We start from the raw sequence: 22,842 nt of genomic DNA on the forward strand, positions 1-22,842 counted from the left end.
AAATACTGAGAGCGATAATTGAGAATTGATTACTTGGATTTCTCCGAATCTTTCCATGGCCTGTGTCCAAAGCTGGGTGAGATTAGCTAGGCGGTCAGCTGTAGAACGTGAAAGGCGGAATCCATATTGGTGATAGCTAATTAACAGTTGAGTCTTCAGGTAATGAAGAATCCATATTGGTGATAGCTAATTAACAGTTGAGTCTTCAGGTAATGAAGAATCCATATTGGTGATAGCTAATTAACAGTTGAGTCTTCAGGTAATGAAGAAACTGGCTGTTGAATAACCTTCCATATCACTTTTGAAAGTATACTGAGATAAGAGAAATGGGTTGATAGATGTCTGACTTTTTGAGTACAGATTTGATGAAGGTTTGCTTCCATGCTATTGGGTAGATGCCAGTAGAATATGATAGTTTATACAAACGATACAGGATGGGTGTCAATTCTGGAGCACATCTGGAGGAATACCATCTAAACCAGGAGCCTTATTAGTGTCGAGATATTAATCTGGGTTTTCTTGATGTCTTTTTGACGAAATTTCAGGGGAGGCATGCAGTGGGCAGTTTGTGGTCGTACGGGAAATGATTTGCCTTGGCTATCCAGGCAAGAGTTGGAGGGAAAAACTGATGTTAAGATGTCTGTTTTTTCCTTGGGTTAGGTTACCATGGTGCCATCAGGATGCAAGAGAGATTGTAATAGGAAAGGGCAGAAGTTATGCCCCAACAGTCCTAACAAGTGACCAGAGGTCTTGACTGCCAATTGAGTAGGGGCAACTTTATTGCCTTTCATTCTTATGAGGTCTGCTTTGGAATCGTTGATAACTTTTTACACGTTTCTAGCTGTTGTGTAAGCTGACTGAGAAGCTGGAGTTTTTAATTTAAGCAAACGAACATGTTACATTTTTATAATGGACTGCAGAGGCATATTATTTTTAGAACTACGGCTTGGATACAGGTCAGGGGTTTGCAGTGGAGTTGGGAATGAAAGCTCTCATTCCAGTGAGGATTATTTCGATTATTAGTTTAGTGCAGATGTTTGAATCGGGAGAGCGAAAGCAGTAATCGTACCTTGGAAAAGAGACATAAAAAGCTAAGAAATTAGCATGACACTATCATATTTATGATACATAAATCTGGAAATTTATGTATTATAATTATACATGATCTATAAACATTTCCCAATCCTTGTTGGAATTGAAATATTAGTGAAGTTTTTGTGCACATTCCTCTTTCTGCTGATTGGTTTGGCTGACAGTTGTAGACATTGTCTGTAAATGTGTGTGTATAAGAACAGTTTGTATGAGGAAAATTCCGAGATACTGAAGAAAAAGACTTGCCATTTCTATAAGCCTGACTAATTCACTTTGATTTGAAAATACTTATGAAGCTTCTTTTCTCATACTGCAATAGGAATCGAATAATCTAATGCTTTCCAGCCAAAGGGCATCGGCCTGACAGTTGAGCTACGGTGGTCCTAAATTCTTTGGAGGCTCTACACTTTTCTTTATTAATATAGCCTTTATACGTGTGATAGCGAGACAAGTTAATTTTTATGATGTATATGAAAAATGAAAAAGAAATGAATCAATACTGTGTAATTGGATATCGATATTTGATATACCTATATATATATATATATATATATATATATATATTCCATAGGACAGACATTTTGGTGAAGCATTCTGTTTTATTATTGCGTTTTAACACGAAGCATATGGGAGAGATTAACTGTAGTTCTTGGGGTTCCACAAATAATCATGAAGTAGATCACTTTCTTACAATTTAAGCTGCTAGTAGAAAAAAAACAAGACTTTTGGTTGTTTGGCCGTAAGCAGTTAAGGCTATGAGCCCAGTGCATTATTTCTGTAAATTTTGTGTGTTATAACCTATTTGCTTATTTTGCGGGATGAAAAACTCGAATTTCTGGGATCAAATACTCTCTCACCTCCATATGAGACCAGCCCACTCAAATTCTATTGAAAAGTCATTAAAGAAAAAGACTAATTGTTTTCTTTCAAAGAAGCCTGTGATTGCAGTGCTCACAATTATCCATTAGTGCTTTATAAGCAGTTTATCTCTTTATACTACTTATAAGCAGTTTATCTCTTTCTCCTTTGATCGACTGTTTCTCCACTAATACTCTGCACTTTATATCAAGGATGTATTAAGCTTGAGCTCTGACTGTAATTATCAACTGATGATAGTAAATTTAATTTCGGTTCCTTTTCGGACTTCAAATTACCCTTCCCACGGGTATAAAGTGTGGTCGAACACCTTTGAGATGGTAGCCTTTGGACTATTTAGCTTGAATAGAAATTACTAAGATCTGCTTTTACCTACTTGTCCACTATCCGACTTGTTTTCTTCTTTCCTTTTTGACTATGAATAGCTCCTGGTCGTTGTTTATTTGAATTTCGTCGAATCATTTATGTGGTTCTTTGAGTATTATTTGAACATTCACTTTTGCTTTGGGGTGAATGTTCTTTAACATTCACCGGTGAGAAGTGCAAACGCCACTTCCACTGAGCTACACGGGCTGTGTTTTATCCTACTGTAATCATTAATATCTTTTACTCATCATGATGAATTTTATATATGATGGCCTTTTTTATATATGATGTCCTTACAAAAAATATTTACAGTATTTTTGTAAGCAAGTCAGCAATTTTCACACATAAACGTATATCTGCCTCTTACTTTAGATTAAGTGTGAATCAAAGTCGCTCTCTGAAATGCAGCATGACTCTTCAGATGTCTCAGAATCCAATCCCACCATCTTTTCGAAACGAAATTACTCTAATGCTAACCGAAAGTTTTTCAAGTCTTCTAGAACTCGTTTGAAGGATAAACAGAATGATGGTTTATCATGGTTTGACACGGATTTCGCTTATAGTCTTTTTTCAGACGATTAATTTCTGTAGAGACAAGATTGGTTTTGATACCAACATATTATATTAGCTTATTTAAGTATACACCTAATCGGTTAGAAGCTGGATTTACTTTAATCGCATATGTAATGATATTTTATTATTGAAAAGTGTAAAAATAAATAAAACAAGTTGCCTAGCTAACAAAAGGAAACATGTACACCATTTTGTATAAAATGTATTTTCTATTTATGTTAGTGTTTATTTATTAAATTATTAATACATAGGCGTTAGCTGATTTTTTTTTAAATATTAATAACTCAGCTTAAACTTTTTTTTAATTTCTATATTGCTAATTTAAGTAGTTTTTTTACCTCATACTTTATGATATATACAGCTATGTAAATAAATTAGTGTTTATTTATAAATGCATGTGCTACTTTTATTTCAAATTAAAGTACCATTAACATCAGATTTGGATGCGCAAATCTCGTTGCAGTGATCCTTTTATCATTCCAGGCTAATGTGATTACAATGCATCTTAAAGGTCCGTTTGAGAAAGAAAATGTCATTATTCCCTAGTAAACAAATATTTCCTCATAACTACATAAATAGTAAAGCGGTCGTAGCCTTCTCGGAAGATAATGATCTTCTGAGCAGAAAGATTATGAGAGATTCCCAAATTTGAATGGCAAAATCACCGATTCAGATATGTTATTACTAGTATATCAACCTTGCATTTCTCTGCGAAGTAATTTCGGAAAGGTCGGTAAGGATGGTATGCGTTTATTAAATAATCAAAAACTATGTGAATGAGAATTAGAAACTCGGAACACTTAATTATTTTTCCTCCTAAACATGTTGGATGCAACAACTTTAAGAGGGAAAATGGCAGAGAATTTGTGAATGAATCAAGAAAAGTTTGTTACCAACTATTAAATACAGGCAATTTTATAAGAAATAAAAAACTATTTTGAAAATCTTATTCCTACTTCAACCTTTTAATTGAGAACGTAGCACTTCATCCATGTCATTAGAACTTTAAAAGGAGAAATATTATAACATTTAAATTTAATTTTTAGTCATTTTATCTGACAAGGATACAAATCTTCCTTATAAATATTGTCAAGAAAAATGAAAAGGAAAGTTTGCATCATGAAAGTAATATTGTTGTTAGGAGAACAGCTATTACTACTCTTTGAACATTAAAATTGTTTCTTTAGAGGTACTATACTTTGGGCTTTTGTTTAGGTATGCTCGTATTCTGGCAGAAATAGATGCTACATTTTAGCTCCCCCCATGAATTGCATAACGCTATTTTTCGGCGATGTGGCTTCTATCCCAAAGGAGCAATGGCGTAACCTTAACGGTGTGATAAGAAATGCCTTAACGCACAAAATTGTTGAACTTTAATTAATAGTTAGTATTAATGGCAGAAGATCATTCTTGCCTGATAAAATATTTTAGTAATGATGGTGATTATTTGAAACTCATTCTGTAATGAAATAAAAAGGGGATCAACAACTGCTGATCGCCTTTTTATTTTATTTATCAATATTGAGTTATTCGATCTTAGAACTTTAATGTTCCAGCAATAAGGTAATTCATTGACTTCATCTTTACCATCTTAGATAGATTTATGTATCCTGGTGGAAGGTTAAAAACAGCATTCAATAAATAAATTGTGTAACGTCTTTTTATTCTCCAAAGAGTAGGCAAAGCTTCTTTAGTGGTAATTAACTTTTGCAAATCAGTGGGCAGCTTGTTTTCACCTTTAACCTGCAGAGATAGCCTATCGTGTGGCTATTTTGAAGGCATTAGGTAAAGTGCGCAGAAACCTGCCTCCATCTCGTGATCTCAAACTCTCTAGTATATAATGTCATGAAATTGTAGCGAGTTCCACTAGCGAATTTTCTCAATTGTGAAATTAAAATTACAGTTTCTTCTCCAGTGTTTTCGGGAGAAGAAATGAATCACCTCTACTAAAGATTGACCAACTAGAAAACTGGCTGAAAAAAGGCCTCTTCGTACTGGCAGTCTAGCATATAGAACCAAAAATGTCATACGGCTGACTATATATGCAGGCCTGCAATAATAATAACAGTCATAATATTTGGTAAACGCCCTCTAGACTTCCGGCTAGAATTCAACAAAATATTTAAGTTGAACACTTTATTTTTGCTATTAATATTTGAATTTAGAGGATGTGAATAAAGATGAAAATTAGTGAAAGAAAATAAAGTGAATTCGGTTCTTGGAATTCCAGTTTCCAGTTTTCACGAGTTAAGGTTTTTTTTTTTTTTTCAAAAATATTTTTATGATATTTTGACTAATCCATAAACCCTTCTCTAAAGACCATGAAAGGAGCTTTTTTAATCCACTCTAGGGGGTGATCTCATGGGGTCGCTCAAATTCATTTCTCGCCTAAGGACATTCAACAAAACATCCACACGTCAAACAACTCAACAAACATAATATTCTTTATAGTATTTATATTCATAAAGAAGGCAGTGAACTAGTTTCAAATATCGAGCACACAATAATATTGGAATTAATTAAGAAGTGCAAAGTAATTGGTATATCCTCCAAAAAAAGAGACTAATATGTACACTGAAGAAAAAGAAGTTTTACACTTTTAAGTTGACATATATGCAAAAGCGAAGGGAAGTCTTCAAAGAAAATTTTGGTCCATCTGCAGTTTTTTCATGCATCTTCGTAACCTGATTAAAAATATAAAATAAAAATAAAATTAAAATGGACGCTTGTATTAAATGCTGGCGAAAGTTTATTTTTCACTTCGTTAGACTATAATAAATTTAGTTTAATCCTTTATCCAAGTGTGAGCAAACAAACAGAGTTTGCGCCTGAAAATATCTTCAGGACTGAGGTAAGGTAGTACAACACCGGGAAACTCGTAGCAAAGGTGGACCAAGCTAACATCACTCCTATCTCACTATATCCTGAAGATATTCTAAAGATAGTCCTGAAGATATTTTCAGGCGCAAACTTTGTTTGCTCACACTTGGATAAAGGATTAAACTAAATTTATTATAGTCTAACCAAGTGAAAAATAAACTTTGACCATCTTTCTCTAAATCCAGAGTAATTTAATAAATAGGAGGCACACCTTTTGGCAACTCCTATAGGTAAAGGTGACCTCGCCATTGCTTCTGCCTGGTATCTCCACCTCTGGGCTTGGCTCCCACTGAAGAGACCTCAATAAAGGTCGAAACTGGTCTGGGTAGTGGCCCTTCCCTTAATGCATAACATTATACATATCCGCAAGGAGATGTGTTTTGCATTATGGGAGATACTGAGATAGGAGTGATGTTAGTTTGGTCCACCTTTGCTACGAGTTTCCCGGTGTTGTACTACTTTACCCAAGTCCTGAAGATATTTTCAGGCACAAACTTTGTTTGTTCACACTTGAATAAGGGATTAAACTAAATTTATTAATTAAATGCTGGCAATTTTATTTCTGGATAATACTATTTGAGTATCGACAATGATTTTGCTGAAACCGTATTCATAAGGAAGAAATGGGAAAACATTGTCGATAAACCAAATCATGTATCGAACCTGTATTCGTCGATGATAAAACATCGGAAATTTTCATTAGGTTATTAAAACACGTACCTGAGAGTGGTATCTGACGATTTTATTTTTCAGCTGCAAATCCAGGAAATGCCTCATATGGACTGTGTCTGATACCAAATGTATAGCGGGGAGCACTGTATTTGTGGAATTTATACTAAAAACAAAACGATAAACATATATTATTCAGGTATTTCTTAACTAAAACATTTTTTATAAAAATGTAAAATGCTTGTTTACAGAGAAACAGTTCAAATTTTGCATATTTCAGTTTCGAATTTAAAATAGTATTTGATTAAACTTTTCTCGTTCATATAATTCAACAACAGTATGCTTAATATGAGATTGTAAATTCGGCTTGAAGAACTGTTAAAAATATATACACATTATCTATCATAAATTACCACTCCACTGATCATACTTGGAACAATTCAGTTTGAAACTAATGATATAAATACTGAGTTTATATAGAATGGAGACAATTATTTTCTTCAAGGTGAAATAAATAAATTTTTACTTTCTAACTGTTTTCTTCAATGAAGAAAACACTTAGCAACTGACAAGAAATTTCCAAATTCTCGTCTTTTTTGTCCTCCTGAAAAAAATAATAAAAGAATGGCATTTTTAAAATATACTTTCTCTTTAGCCTTCTCTAACAGAATTTGGAATAAAAGTGTATATAGATAATTTTAAAAATATTAATTTGCTTTTCGTATAAACTTCTATTCCCTTCTTGGCTCCTGTTTTGAAATTTCACCCACTTCGTTAAAATATAATCTCAAGGCTCCCCCTGCAGTTTTTACTAATAGTAATTATCAATATTGTTACAATAACTAATCTCCTACAGTAGCACTCCTAGTCTGTTTATGAGACATGAATGATCAATTATTTCATGATGATGATGCTATGTGTTTTGTATTCCTCCTCCGTCTGGAACTTAGGGGATTGAATCTGTATTCGTTAGATACTGTTAATATTTGTTGAATGTCAGTTGCTCATATATTTAGTTCTTCCGCTTTTAAATAATTGGAATCGTATTTTGCGCCTTCTCTTTGAAAGAACAGGTTCATACGATACTGTTCTACTCAGTACGCCAAGTAGTATAGTTCTCGACAGATTGCATCTTCTGATATCGATGATTACTTCTATACCAGATAACTAAAGTCTATCCTCGGGTCGATTTTACAGGGCTGCCCCTCGATTTCTGCTGAAGCTCATAACACTCTTCTCTTCCGCATGTCGCTGAGACTCCTAGTGCTCTTTTATTTTGTGATGCATTCTGCACGAATACCAACGATAGATAAATCATATGAAGTTAATAATATTAGTTTTATTTCATGTGCTGTTATCCACAAAAAATGCGACACGAATACTGAGCAGTGATCGCTGTAGCACTACTCATTTTTATTTTTTTAATATTTTTATATTGAGCCCTTACTCGGAAGGTTGGTTAATCGACTTATAGTATAGTAGGTAGTGGGTTGGAAAAGGAGAAACGTGTTTACATTTGATTTAAAAGCCTCTATGTTGTATTCCTTGGAAAACACATAGGGGGAAAGACTATTCCACGATACAGCAGCAGCAGGAATGAAGGAAGAGGATGAAAAGAAACTTGTTCTATGAGTTTCATGGTGTACTCTGCAGGAATGGTGGCAGCAGCAGTACGTGTACCAACGGATTTAGTACTGAGTGGGGGGGGGGTGATTATTGATGCTATTTCATATGAACATTTACCATGGAAGTATTTATAGAATACACATATTGCAGAAACCAAACGCCTGTGAGAAAGTGGGAGGAGTGAGTTGTAAGAGATGGGTTATTAATCAATCTTTCTCTTCTCTGTATTGAGTCAAGCATTTCGAGGGAGCTCTTAGGGGCCTCCCGCTCCAAACCTGGGAGCAGTATTCAATAATTCGGTGGGGTATTTGTGATTTGTATAAAGTTAACAGCTGTTCAGAGGCGAAGTAACGTTTTGAACGAAAGAGAAATCCTAATTTTTTAGAAGCTAAGGAGAAAATGGGGACGGACAGGAAGAGAAATCTAATCTTGTCTGGGAATTTGAGTATTGTTAAAAAGTAATACTGGGAGAAAATGGTTCTTTTCCCCCCCAGTGTTATTTTGTGAGAAATAAGGCAGAACTAGGTTTTGCTAGCATTGAATTGACAAGTTATCTGAACCTCATTGGAGGATGGCTTGGAGATCACAATTAAGAGTAGTGGTGGTTGATGTTCTGTAGATTGAGTTCATATATGTAGAGTAAGATTTATCAAATGAAAGGGAGGAATGCAATGGGCTGTCATCTACAAAACTGTGCACTGAGTTGGAGATCAACTGAAGTAGGTTATTGATATATATACAGAAGGAAGAGGGTTGGTGAGAGAACAGAACCTTGTGGAACTCTGGCATTAGTTGAATGGTGAGAGGACAAGGAACCATCCACCATAATACATAGTCTGCTTCCAGACAGAAAGTAGGCAATCTAACTACAGAAGTCTCCTGAGACAGACCAAATGATGGGAGTTTGTTTAATAAACGCTTGTTGTGCCAGACCCGGTCAAAAGCTTTGGAGATATCAAGTGCAGCAACTTGATATTCACCAAACTTCTCCATGACATTTGTCCAGAGATGAGTGAGATATGTGAATAGATCTCCTGTTGATAGCGACGGTCTTTTATTAGATCGATGCCTTCTAGGTAGTGTAGGAGTTGGGAATTGATGGTTCCCTCCATTAATTTAGACAGGTGAGAAAATAGGGCGGTAGTGTGATGGCAGATCACTGCCATCCTGCTTGAGAATGAATTGAGCATAGGCCAAGTTTCAGGGCGTGGGATAGATACCAGTGGAGTAAGAGTATATATAGGCGAGATAGGATAGGAGGTCTGGTGCACAAACTTTCAGGACAATTGGAGGAATGCCATCAGGACCAGAAAACTTTGTTTCTAATTTGGACAATATTTTTCTGATCTCTTGCTTGCATAAGGATTAGGGGCATTACATATTGGAATGGTTGGGGGGGGGGGGGCATTTATCATGGTCGATTATACATGCATTGGAGACAAATTGTGAAGGCAGGAGACTGACTTTTTCTGTCGGTAATGATGCAATAGAGCCATCCGGGTATGATATGGGAGGGAACAGTGTTGGTAAAAAATGTTGTCATGATAAACTATACTCATACGAGAATGTTAGCAATAAGTATTCCAGAGAGTCATGTTTCGGGTAGACTCAGCATTAGTAGTTTCAAGCGTTTTTGTAGAAATTATTCCTTTTAGTCGACTGAAAGCCATTCTTAATTACGTTGAAAAGGATTTTGAAAAGTATAAGCAAAAATCTAAATGATAACTCACCTTCTCAGGTTCATGAGCTCCTGGTCCTGGCTTCTTAGTTGGATCCCCTGGTGGGCCAGCTTTAGTTGACATTGTATAGCTGGGCGGCTTAACCTTATACACGTTGGTATGAGGAACAGTATAAATTGCTGGCCCAGGAGACTAAGAAATGATATTAAGTTAGAATTTCAGAAATCAGGCGCGCTTTAATGAGTTCATTAATTACAAACTTTAAGCAACCCTACATCAATAATTTATTCAATTTCATGTATAGTTTTTTAATTTATTTTTTAGCTACAGAATCAAAACAGTCTACTTTTGGTATTAAACAGGTGTACCCAGTTTAAATCAAACTAGATTTATTCTCAATTTATAAAGATTCAAAGGTTCATATTTTCTTACCAGAATGATTGCAGTTTAGTTAATTGGAAATATGATGGAAACGTCCGACAAGACACATACAGCACGAGTGAATGAAGTTGATACGGCGTGTTTGAAGATTAACTGTGCTATAACAATGATTGATTTCTGCTGGAGTGTGAACTGGTTTTTAGGGGAACAGTAGAATTTTAGATGAATATTGCCTATGGAAACATAAGAGGCACCGAGCAGATGCCAAGCGTCTATTTGACTATTGGAGTCAGTTAATAAATGAAGAGTTAATAATCTATCCGATCGTTTTCGCCCCTTTTTCAAAGTCGACAATTTCTAAAGAGGTTTTCGAGACATCTTCCCATTTTGAGAAACACTCAAACTGCAGCATTTGTATTTGAATATTGAAAGTATTATACAACGAACAATATGATTTTGCAATATAAGCAAAAGTCCTGGAAATCTACTGGGATAGACACTTGATTAGCTTATGAAGTCTAAATAGTTAACCAAAAACTCAGCATAAAATTCAATAGGCCGTAAACAAGCATACTGAACAGAAGGTGAGCTGCATAATTTGCCTTTTTTTTGGGGGGGGGTTGTCCCTTTTAATAGTAATGCAATCATTCTATCAACTAAAATGTAGTTCACAGAGAATGAAGATGAAGCAATAATGTAAGTAATATAAAAATCTTCAGGAACGAATACTTGAATGCGAACATTCTTGAAAGATATCTCAACAAAATGATCTCATTCGTTTCATTAACATAGTTAATAAATTTAAGTTATTAGATTTAGTAGAATAAATTTAAATTAGTAGATTTCTTTAGCCAGCCTTATAGGCTGTCTGTTTGGATAGCTCTATGTTCCATTACGCTTTATCAAATTCAATATCTTAAAAAAGATATTACCTTAACCTTATATTCAGAAATTCTAATTTATTATAAATATTAATTATTATTTATCTTTATCGTAAAATTTCTTTTGAACTCAGCATCAGTTGATGTATTTTATGTCGTGTGCAATATGTTAAAAATACTATGAAAACGCCGATTGTGTAATCTCTATAATTCTCTTAAAAGAAATATAATTATCTGTGCAGTTTTGAATCTATTTATCAATCATAATTGATCATAATAATTGCACATTGCGCATATATATATATGAAGTTTCTGTAACTGACGAAATTATATATACACTCAAAAGTTACTTCATTCTATGCAGTTATCTGGCTAATTTTTGATGGCCAAACTATGAATATAATTTAATTTATGTCAAGCAGTATTTCAAAGTCTTGTTGATTAGGAATTCGTTTCAGAGAGGACGGAAATTGAGAATGAAAAAACTGCAATGAAATAAATAACTCTTACAAGAAAAAAATTCTTATGTAAAAATTAGATATTTTACTTACCTTTGACTTGACAGCTAGTTGACCCTCCAACTTCAGACGCATGGAATATGCTGGGGACTGAGGAAGAGTGGGCTGGCGGACCGGACCAATTGATGTAGGGATGTGGTAAGCATTTGGAGCTATTCAAAAGAAATTAGTCATGAAAGAGAAGTTCGAAAAAAACATCAAAATATTATGATTTTCATGATTGGAAATGTATATAATCGAAAACAGATTAATGGAACATTTTAAATTAGAACTTACGAAATTTGTTTAAATATTTAGCTTTTTTTTTGATATCATCATCAAAAAGTTGAGCAATACTGAGGGATAGACTGCTGAATAGAAATACATGGACATAAAAAAAAGATGTTTTTTTTTAATAATTTCTTGAAATGACAAATATTGTCACTGCAGAAGGGAGGATCCTATTAGGAAAAATATTTTAAAATGATATCGCTAATTTGTATCTTTTTTGATCTTTGAGATTAGGATATTTTTATGCATCTGATAATAATCAACAATGTTAACTTGTTGAGGATTAATGAAACGTCTATATCTAAGCAGGATTCGAATTCACAGAGCGTAGTTAGTAAAAGCTACTTCCTTAAAAATTATACGACTGAAGATGTTTTAGCTTTCGGAAGTGAATGTGTTTCAGCTTTGGCAGCATTTGGCAAAGTTATCGCTTTTACCAACTAAAACTAGAATATATATTGATTCTCAAATCTAGATATTTCTTTGGCACATCTAACTCAATTGTCAAATACGACCTCAATGAAAACAATACCATTCCTGATACACACCGTTCTTAAAACTACTTTGTTAATGAGTAGAATTCAAGTATGTAAGGCAATATTCCATGATTTATTCGGTGTTATGTACGTAATCAAATCAACCTCGTTACTCAATCACACACATATTTCTAAAAAAGTTGGTATTTCACATGTTTGTGTAAAATGCTTCTGTATTTTACGTAAATAGGAGGTGGCCTTGCATTTCCACACGTTGCAAAAAAAAAATCTCGCCTACTATTGCAGGAGAATCACCTCATGGAAGGTAGTATGTGTAAAATGATAGTAAAGCAAGTAATGTAAATGATAGGTAAGCAAGACAATGCCTTAGTAGAGTGTCATACGACGACAGGAACATTTGCAAGGTTTTCAATTAAAGGTGAGGTACCCATTCTCATACTGTAGGCAGACCAGAGAACACCGCAATTTACAAATATCATGCACTCCCTTTATAGTCTTAGTTGCTTTGACATAACCTAGATAACCAACCAACCAACCACCTGGTGATGCCAGTCAGTGGCATCGGGATTTTCAGCATATCGATACGTTTCATTTTAGGGTATAGACTCTGATACTAGATTGACAATACATTTTCGTCACGTTCTCTGCAGCACAAAAGTCTCAGAACCCTGCATAGTTCATGATTATTACTTGCTGCCTAAACTTCTGGGCTCCTACATTCTCAATATGCTAGTAACAACGTTGCAGTCATCTTTAGTAGATATGCTTAGAAGTATTTACACTTGTAATTCTGAATTTTAAAGTTTGCGAAATACAGTACTATTCATTAATACTTTTGTGATACTGGAATATTTCAACACCTCAGTATTGCAATACTTTGGCAATACTGAGGAGTCGAAAGATATTTTATGAACAACGAATATCGCTACTCACTCTTTCCAGCCGATGGCAGAATGAATCTAGGAAAGAAAGAAAAAAAACTGATAACACTTCTAGTTGTACTGCCATTGTTTTGTGATTATACCTAAGGAACGTAAACTACTAAACTAGAATATTACTCTTTGTTACTGTATAATATCTCCGAACAATTTTTTACTGCTTTTTGTGGGATGGAAAAATCCTTCCAATATTATCTGAGAACAGCTAACTCAGTATTTTGAATCCCCCCTCCCTCGGGGAGGAGGGGGAGGATTCAAACCCAGCTTGTTCCACCTACAGGATTCGTTGACACTTCCTACTGAGCTACGGAGTAGCGGACTGCATTGTTCAACTGTGAAACATGGGATACGATAGAAGTGTATATGTGCTTTTTTTTGTATAGTCGTGGACTAATAAATTTTGATGTCGGAGCTACATATTCTGAAATCTTAAATAATGCAGTATCACTTTCAACAAAGTGATACTGCGTTATCTAAGTGCACTCTTTCATGCGAAAGAATGCACTTGTTTCAGTGAGATAACATTATGTTTCTTACATCTCGATGTATGAGGACTTCATTTGTAGAAACGACGCCGATATACGGACCGACTCACGACTGTAATATTAATCCAATTGAAATTTTGCAGAATAAGGTGAAGAGGCGTGTGAGAAATTTCTTGAGAATAACAAAATATTTCATTTGAAACATTTCACATATTTTTGGCAAGTGCATGTTGCATTACAGGCCAAAGTTTGACTCTCTTTTTTTTTGCCAATGGGAAGAGGATTGTTAGCAATTGTTTCTAGTTCTTATTTGTGAATTTTCTTTCCCAATTATCTTTAGGAAGTACAGCGTACACATTATTTTCAGATGATATAACATCAGCGCTTCTAAATTCATTTACTTTAATTTCTAACAGCATTAAAAAAAAAAAAAAAAAGTTAATCTTACCTGGTATTCGCATAGGCTTGAAGGGTTTTGGCTTTAATCCAAATGAATACGCAGGATGTTTATGAAATACATTTGGGTCGCAGTCTTCCCTTTTATACGCAGCAGGACTTGGTGTTATAAATCTTTTTAGTTCTTTATTGCGAAAGCTTAAGAAAGGGGCATTGCATTTGTCCTGTCCTTTGTTGGTCATCCCCCGAAGATTATATTTACCGGGTCCTGGACCTAACAGGTTTTGCTTTAGAGGTGTCCTGAAATAAATTGCAGGGAAAGAAACTTTATTTGAAGTTGTCCTTAACAATCTCACGAGGTGGAAAAAAGGAAGATAATTCTTCTGTGGATATTAAAACTAAATGTATTCAACTATAAATTTAGATTCCTCTGAATATGGTGTTTTGGAATAAAATCTAGTTTGAAAGGTTTTTATATACATAGAAAACAGAAGAATTTCAGACTGTTCCTGTTAAAATAACGAGATTTACTCTTTTTTTGCCAATGGGAAGAGGATGATTAGTAATTGCGTTTTTAGTTCTTATTTATGTTTTATATAAAGACATATTTTCGTTGCTTTTGTAACACCTTATTATGTTCTCCTTTTAGCAACCGAGAGACAAAGACTGGATATTCTTATAATAACCCACCCTCCTTCAATGTGATCAATGTTAATACGTGCCTAGTTGCATCAGAGAAATTGCTGATTGTATCTTATATTTCTGGATGTGACGGTGCAAGAGATAAAGTAATACACAGTAAGATATATGGAGTAATGTTAAAATAAATAAAAAATTACAAAAGCAAGATATAAAATTGATAAAAATGAAAAAAGTTGTAGCTTTCACCCAGATCGATATATTTTATCGGAAAGGATAAAATAAAAAAAAATGGGTTTCTCATGCAGGATTTATTATTGCACCTTAATTTTAGTAGATTGCATTGTGTAGCTAGTTTATGTGGGTAGGTATATAATGATATCTACTTTGAAAACTAGGTTTGTTTTGCATAGTCCTCAATATAAAGAAACATTACTTAATTAGTTGTACAATTTGTTTAGGAAGGCTCTGTTTTTTTCTCTGGAATATATTCTAGATGTTTGGTTAAACTGTAAAGTAATTCAGAAATCAAATTAATACATCGGATTAGTGATTCCCACCGAAACTGATGTCGGTTGAGAAATCGTGCCGTCACTCCCACCGGAATTAATCATGGCGAATAACATAATGTTGGGCACTGTGTTGTTCGCTATTATGCCAGAGGCCACTATTTTCACAGCTGTTTCAAGGGCTTCAACGAGCCTCTTATCCGATCTTATATAAGAAGGAAGTAACATTTATTTTGTTGTTGATTTTTTAACAAGCAAACCGGCAGAACACACGCACACACACACACACACACAAAATAGACCGACTGTGCTCTCTTCACAGCCTTAGCTAGTTCAGCCGCAATTCTAACGAACCCAGAACACTCGAACGAAAATTTAAACAGCTCTCAGGTTGATAGCCTTTTAATAAATAAACTTATTTCCTTAGCAAATCTTATCTTCATAGTGCCCGTTAGGATAACTCGTTATTAGGAATCTCTCAGACTAAGCCAAAATTCTGAAATTCTTATTTAAAAATGTAATTTTTTTGCCTTTAATCTGTGCAGAAAAAGAAAAAGATTTTATACATCTAGATTACTAATTGTTGATGAAGTAAAAGCCTATGAGATGCTGAACTGTTGCATCAATACTAAAACGAAAATGATTATCTAACGTTTAGCCTACTTACAGTCTTAATATGCTATAAGCGTATAACCATTAATGGATACAATTCTTTTATTTTAAATAGAATTTTGTGTAAAAAAAAAATACAGGTTTATGACAAATATAAATAAAAGCAGGAAATTGTAAAACATTGTCTGATTAGACAAACTGGATACTGCCTCAGTATGTAGATAGTGTGTAATTTTAGTGCCTCGAAGTGTATTAATAACAGCAGGAAATTGTACTTTAATAATTACTTGCTATGAATACTACAGGTGAGGACAAAACTAATGGGGAAATTTTACCCCTTTAAGAATAATGCTGCTAGGTCTATCAGTGATGATAATAGCGAACTTCTTGTCCTTTTACTACTTCTAATGCACTCCACAGATTCCTAACTTGTTAAGATCTTTGAAATGGAATCGCCAAGGGTGAATGACTGATTTCATCGTCATGTTACTCAAGTACTGACGTGTAGAACTTGCGACAAGTGCACCTGAAATATAGACATCTACAGGATAGGAATGAAACACTGTTGATCTGGTCTCTGGATATATTTTAAACTTCTCAGATTCAATCATATCATGTTAATATGAATTACTAATTTTTATTTACAAAGTATGAATTGGAAAAGGACTGCGCAACATCACATTTCATATGTCAATATGAACTGAATTCAGACTATGCTGAAATGCAGAATTAGTTGAAGCAGAGGTTCTGTAGCCTTGATCTGTGTTTGTGCCATAATTATTCCTTTCGGAAGTTGATCTTTTATTTCCTGGCTACGTTTCATGCTCTTTTGACAATCCAGTATTTTTCAAAAGACAAATACTGGATTGTCAATGTATACTTTATTACAGTGTACAGTATATTATTCCTGTTAATCGCATTTGTTCTTGTTTAGTTTGGCTGTCTTGCAGATTAAGAAACTCAAGTTCTTCCCAGATTAAAATCTGTGCCCAGTCCCAATGAGACTGATTCAGTCATTTTCACTTGAAAATCCTTTGCAAAGTTTCGTCGTTTCCTATCCAGGATTTGAACTCAAATCCATTGCAAGGAAATGAGGCCTTTTGGAAAGCCATCATATTTTGAATATCTTGACTGGAGTGTCGGTTTTTTCCTTTTTTAAAGGTCATAAATGCAGATTGAACGTGTTATCGATTGTAACGCGATTAATTTGAACAATTTCCTGTAAATCATTCGGACGCAAAGAAAGAGTAGATGAGTACAGCTTCCGAATTGCTGGTGATTTCGAATACAAAATGCTCCTTTTTGAACCTTTCTAGAAATATTCAGATCATATTTTGCATTTATATTCGCTATTTACAAGTTTTTTTAACGAAAGAATCAAAATTAATATTAATTTCGAGAAAAGAATCATTAAAGCAGTACTTACTTGATTCCTATAAAATATCCAGGGGCCTTAGTTCTTGTTGGATCATGCCTGTGTTCACCTGAAATATATAATGTGGATTTTTCATTACGTTTAATGTAACAAATAAAAACATGTATTCCATTACAAAATACTTTAATTTACCTCAATTATTTGAGCCTTTAATCGCTCATTATCTCGTAATTCTCTCTCTCTCTCTCTCTCTCTCTCTCTCTCTCTCTCTCTCTCTATATATATATATATATATATATATATATATATATATATATGCTGTTTTATTGTAACTCTCAAGTCTGTGTTCTCTGTGTGACATTTAAACATTTAAAAAACGCGACATTTAACACATTGTATTTTTATCATTGTATTAGTGAAACGAATTCCTGTTTAAAATTAACCTTGCGCAATCTATTTTGAGACTGGCAGAACAAAATATACAGTTGGGTGCTGCTATAGACCAGGTGATGGAATAGATGGTGGAGATAGTATGGATAAACAAATTGATGAAATGAGTGGAAGGAGGGTAATTATTATGGGAGATTTCAACTATAGTAACATTGATTGGAAGGAGGAGAGGAGAGGACACATGTGAGGAAGGAACTGGATTTTATTCAATTATTAAGGTATAACTATCTGAGACAGCATACAATTGAAAATACTAGGGGTTTGAGCGTGCTTGACCTGGTAATAGCATCTGAGAATTTGACTGTAATGAATATGACCATGTTGCCACCTATTGGTGAGAGAGTGATCATAAGGTCTTGACCTGAGATGAGGCTAAAGGTGTGGAATTTTCGATTAAGATAGGGTATATGTGGAATTACCGTGTTGGCAAGTATGACAAGCTTAGGAGATTGCTTGGTTCAGTGCCATGGCATGTAAAACTGCAATGGCTGGATGTTGATAGAGCATAGGAAGTGGTTAAGGAGCATTTACAGGAGATTATGGCTGATCGTATACCTAGGGTCCGAATAGTAAAACAAGTAGAAGCTAAATGGATGAATAACACCATTAAGCTTGAGCTGGAAAAAAAGAAAAAAATAACTGTGGAGGGAATTTAAAGAGAAAGGTGACCCGCAGGCACACGAACGGTATAAAGCGCAGGCCAGCAGGGTCACGAGTGTGGTAAGAAGAGTAAAAGCAGATTATGAAAGGAAACTAGCTATGCGAGCTAAAGAGAATCCCAAACAGTTCTTTCGATATGCTGCAAGCAAAAAAAAAAAAAAACTGTACACCGCAGAATGATTTCAAGGAATGCCGATGGTAAGGAGGTCACTAAATCAGTCGATATAGTGGAATTACTGAGTGAGAACTTTGCAAGAGTATATCATCCAGGTGGTGACATTGAAAGAATGAAGGAACCATTAGTTTATACGGGAATTGTGATGAATGAAGTCGAGGTGAATAGTATATTACAGTTGTCTGTCGCTATATATATATAACATCATTATGTGTAATAATTATATTTAATAGAGTTTATAACTTTTTGAGTATGTTCTCATTTTCGGTTACTGGTCATGTGGCACACCCTACTTTGTACTCGAACCAATTATTGTTGTTTCTTTACAGAATGGACTTCTGTGTTGCAATATTCGACACTTTGTAGAATACACCAGAGCAGAACTGTTACAGTTCTGTTCTGGTGTATTCTCGATAGAAAGAACTGTAATAGTTCTTTCTATCGAGATATAAAGCAAAATAATATCAGTGATAAAAATTCATTGATAATTTGTGCAGATTTCTTACAAGGTGACTGTCTGCCGAATGAAAGTTAAGTTTAGAGTTATTTTAGCCTGTGTGAAGTATCGCACACGTTAAAGTATTAGTTTTTACTTCCTACTATGCCACAGTTACATCATATCCCTTCTGTAGAATGATGACATCGTTTAACACGATTCCATTATTCTACCAATAAGTTTAGTTTCATCTGCTAGCGTCAGTAAATTTGTGCCGTCGACATTCAAATAGCGAATGAAATTTCACGAAAATCGAGAACAATAATGCATCTGCAACTGTTTGTTTCTTTCTTTCTTTGTTCTATTATTAATTCCTTATCCTGTTCTATCATTGTACTCCACAAGCTTTGAGTTTCATTAATGAGCACTAGTTGTGCCTTATATTATTAGATTTTTTTTAAATCTGATACATGGAATAAGTGATGCTGAAACAATTCTTTACATCTTATCTCTTTAACGAAGACGTCATAACAATTAAGTAGATTTGTTTTTTAAAATACGATGTTGAGAGTCCCTTAGAATACTATTTCTATCGAAATATTTTTTAATTCTTTATAAATTAATGTCTCCATTACTTTCCTGCAACATACGATATTGCAGGAAATTTCAGTGTACAAGTGTCTCATTGAAGCTAAAGATAAATAATTCCACTGCCATCTAAACCAGATTAGTTTGATTACTTAATACGTACATTATGATATGTACTCCTTCAGATTATCTTCCTTGGATAATATCACAGTAAAAATAAATAAATAGATATTAATAAATATTACTTTGTGTGTCCACCAAACGAATTAGCGAAATAAAATTATGACACGATATTATTAAAGTTTGCTAACCATTTCTTTTCATTTTAATATTTATCGTTAAATACTGTATAATTAAAGTCAATATAATATATATATATAGTTTCAAATGTATTATAAATTTGTATTATTAGAAATATTCTACATGTAATAAACAATAACAAGTTTTGTTATTGTTTATTACATGTAGCGATTAGCATACTCTCTTCAGACAGGATTCGGGTTCGAATCCTGTCGTGAACATGGATATTTGTGAATGTCTTTAGAAGGGAAATGAATTTCATCGCTCTCTTATTGGAGGCCTGAATTGGCTTGAAAAAGTTCCACGTTTGTCTCATTTATGCTATATAAATATATAAATTTAAATAAATAATAATGAATAAAGTAAACTTCTACGTGAAATTTGAAATCCAAATAATACTCGCCCACAGAAGATGGAAGAAGAACAATAGCAGGACCCGGACTTTTGAACTCAGCGCCAACTGGTCCTCTCTTCTTTGTCGGAACCCACTCATTTTGTGGCACGTAGTAGCTAAGCAGTTCGTCGCCCTAATAAATAAATGTTCTTATATTTCATCAATTACGTAAAGTGCCGAGTTCTTTTAATTTCATACATAATTATACCATACAAGGCTCGATCTCCATTCTCATTTTCTCTCTGCTGAGTACAGAATATATATCAATGTTATTAGTACAGAATTTGTCTTATAATCTGATACGCCACTTGGCTAAAGGGAAAATAATATGATATGTCTAAATCAGCGCAAATCAATCCAAATAAATATACTGTAAAATTTAGTTTAAATTTTAATATTATAATAGTAATTATTTCTTTTTTATTAGAATTCTACCCACGAAAGGTTGTAAAGCTGTGTTATAATAATACTATGGAATTTTTTTAAGGCGCGTCAGACTTCTATTTTATAGTTTTATTTAATAATAGTAAAAAAATGATTCTTAAAATTTGTCATGATTAAGTCCATGTTTCAAATGATTTTAATTAGATTTAGTTCAATTTTAATTAAAATGTTTTAGTATACTATTAAGTATGACAAATCTTTGAGAAAACTCATGCTCAGCCAAAATTAGAAAAAAAAAAAAAAAACGTTGTTGTGATAAAATGAAAGGGAAAACAGGCGAATTAATATTCATTAATAATAACTTATTTCATTCATTTAAAGAAATACACTGAATTAGAATTCAGAGATAATTTGCATTCTAAATATTTATACTGTAATGTGTGTAAAGAAAAGGGTGGCTATTTTTTTTTTTTTCCCCACACATTACTCAAAATAACATCACATCATAATTGGTACCTACATGCAATGATTTTTTTAATGCACATTCCACCCATGAAAAGTTGTAAATTATAGTACATACATGTTGGCTCGGTTGGCCAAGTGCGTAGTGTTGCCGCTCTCCAAGCAACAGGTGAGTTCGTATTGCTCTTATCTTGGATGTTTGTGAAAGTCATTAAGAGACGATTCTCTTCTCCAAGTGTGAGATCACAACCCTCCTTATTGAAGACCCGAAATGGCTTGAAAAAAGTTATATGTTGGTTTCTAGAAGAAGTAAAGTTCACTAAATCTGCGGTAGGTTTACAACCTTTCGTTGGTGGTATTCGCATAAAAATATAGCTAGATTGTGTGTGTGTGTGTGTGTGTGTGTGTGTGTGTGTGTGTGTGTGTGTGTGTGTGTGTGTGTGTGTGTGTGTGTGTGTGTGTGTGTGTGTGTGTGTGTTAACTCGGCCAACTGGAATAAATATTCTGGTTCAAAAATATATTTTTTGAAATTACTTTTAATATACCTGTTTAAAAAATAGATAGATAGATAGATAGATAGATAATAAATGAATATTCAGAAGCTATACTACGTATGCATGCTATTAATTCACATCAAATTTCTAATGATTCAATAGTTATTAGTTAAAAACTTCCGTAAGCAACTCTCTTACCTGTGAAGTTGGAGTTGCCATGTTTCTGGCTTGAGGGTCAATTTTGATGTTTTGAAACGCGTCCCCTGAAGATGAATGCAGGTGGAAAGGATGACAGTCTTAGCCTTACCCTACCTGGGCAACTTTTAATCCAGTGAATATTGTCAATTCGAGTAATTAATTGTTAAGTTTTATTATTACATATGATTGTTAAGAATACATTGTAGTAGCTCAGTATACAGAGGACATTGTTGAATGGAGAAGTACGAAATTGATCATATGCATCAATGTATACGCATATATATATTTATTTATTTTATCCGATAGCGCCTTTTATTCCCTTATCTATATATTTATATCACTCACACACACGAGAGGCCGCAAGGACTATAACAAATAAATGTCGATATGTGGGGTGAGGTTAAGAGCAAAGTAATCTATTGATATGTTTCTTAAAGAGTAGAGCTTGTACTCCTTAGGAAATACTTCATGGGGAAAGCTGTAATATAGAACTGAGGTAGATGGAATAAAAGATGACAGGAAGTAACAGGTTTGGTGAATCTGAACCGTAAACAGATGTCGCGCAACTGTTGCTCGTGTTCTTCCTATATAGGTTTAGCAGAAATAGGGGGACCTAATACATGTTAGTTCTGCTATATAATGCCCATGTAAATATCTGTAGAAGGGATAAAATATGGAAACTAATCTTCTATGGAGCGGCCAAAGTGAGTCTTTGAGAGAGAGGATTAACCAAATCACTGTCTTCTGGTTGGCTGAGTGGTTAACGCACCCGCTTTCCAACGAACAGGATGCAAATTCGATTCGAATTCGCATCCTGTTCCAAAAATCTGTCTTCATGGTAGAGCGAGGGTAACCTGTTTGCAAACTTCTCAAACACATGCCCAAATCCTGGATACAACGCTATGTGAGATTCCAAACTCTCTGGCAATATTAGTAATTCTGCGGCCTTCTTCGAGCTTTCTAATGATTCTTTCTCACTTGAAATCATCTAGATGATGTCTTTGAGACATCCAAGTTTGCAACTTTATTCCTTCACGTA

General features: G+C 34.1%; 1 protein-coding gene and 1 long non-coding RNA gene across 2 annotated transcripts; both read right to left on the bottom strand.

Moving 5' to 3' along the window:
• Positions 1-5,488: 5,488 nt before the first annotated feature.
• On the bottom strand, positions 5,489-9,935 carry LOC150109144 (uncharacterized). Its single transcript, XR_016550041.1, has 3 exons — positions 9,813-9,935; positions 6,508-6,622; positions 5,489-5,591 (listed from the first exon to the last, which is right to left on the bottom strand). It is a non-coding gene; the product is annotated as an uncharacterized LOC150109144 (long non-coding RNA).
• A 1,452-nt stretch (positions 9,936-11,387) lies between these two features.
• LOC150109145 (ciliary microtubule associated protein 1A-like) lies at positions 11,388-21,824 on the bottom strand. Its single transcript, XM_090401669.1, has 5 exons — positions 21,804-21,824; positions 20,271-20,398; positions 14,180-14,427; positions 11,575-11,693; positions 11,388-11,414 (listed from the first exon to the last, which is right to left on the bottom strand). The coding sequence occupies exons 1-5, from the start codon at positions 21,822-21,824 to the stop codon at positions 11,388-11,390; spliced, it is 543 nt and encodes a 180-aa protein (XP_090257795.1).
• Between the last annotated feature and the right edge of the window lie 1,018 nt (positions 21,825-22,842).

Source organism: Typopeltis vanoorti, chromosome 2 (assembly GCF_054136105.1).
Source record: "Typopeltis vanoorti isolate ZY-2024b chromosome 2, IOZ_Tvanoo_1.0, whole genome shotgun sequence".
NCBI classification, from domain to species: Eukaryota; Metazoa; Arthropoda; class Arachnida; order Uropygi; family Thelyphonidae; genus Typopeltis; species Typopeltis vanoorti.

Excerpts from the sequence above, each read along its gene's own strand:
- LOC150109145 (XM_090401669.1), bottom strand. The coding sequence starts at position 21,824 with ATGGCAACTCCAACTTCACAG. Across the intron at positions 14,428-20,270 it reads CTTCCATCTTCTGTGGGCGA|GACACCTCTAAAGCAAAACC; the intron begins GTATTATTTGGA and ends AATTTATTTCAG. Across the intron at positions 11,415-11,574 it reads AACTAGCTGTCAAGTCAAAG|TTTGGCCATCAAAAATTAGC; the intron begins GTAAGTAAAATA and ends TTATATTCATAG.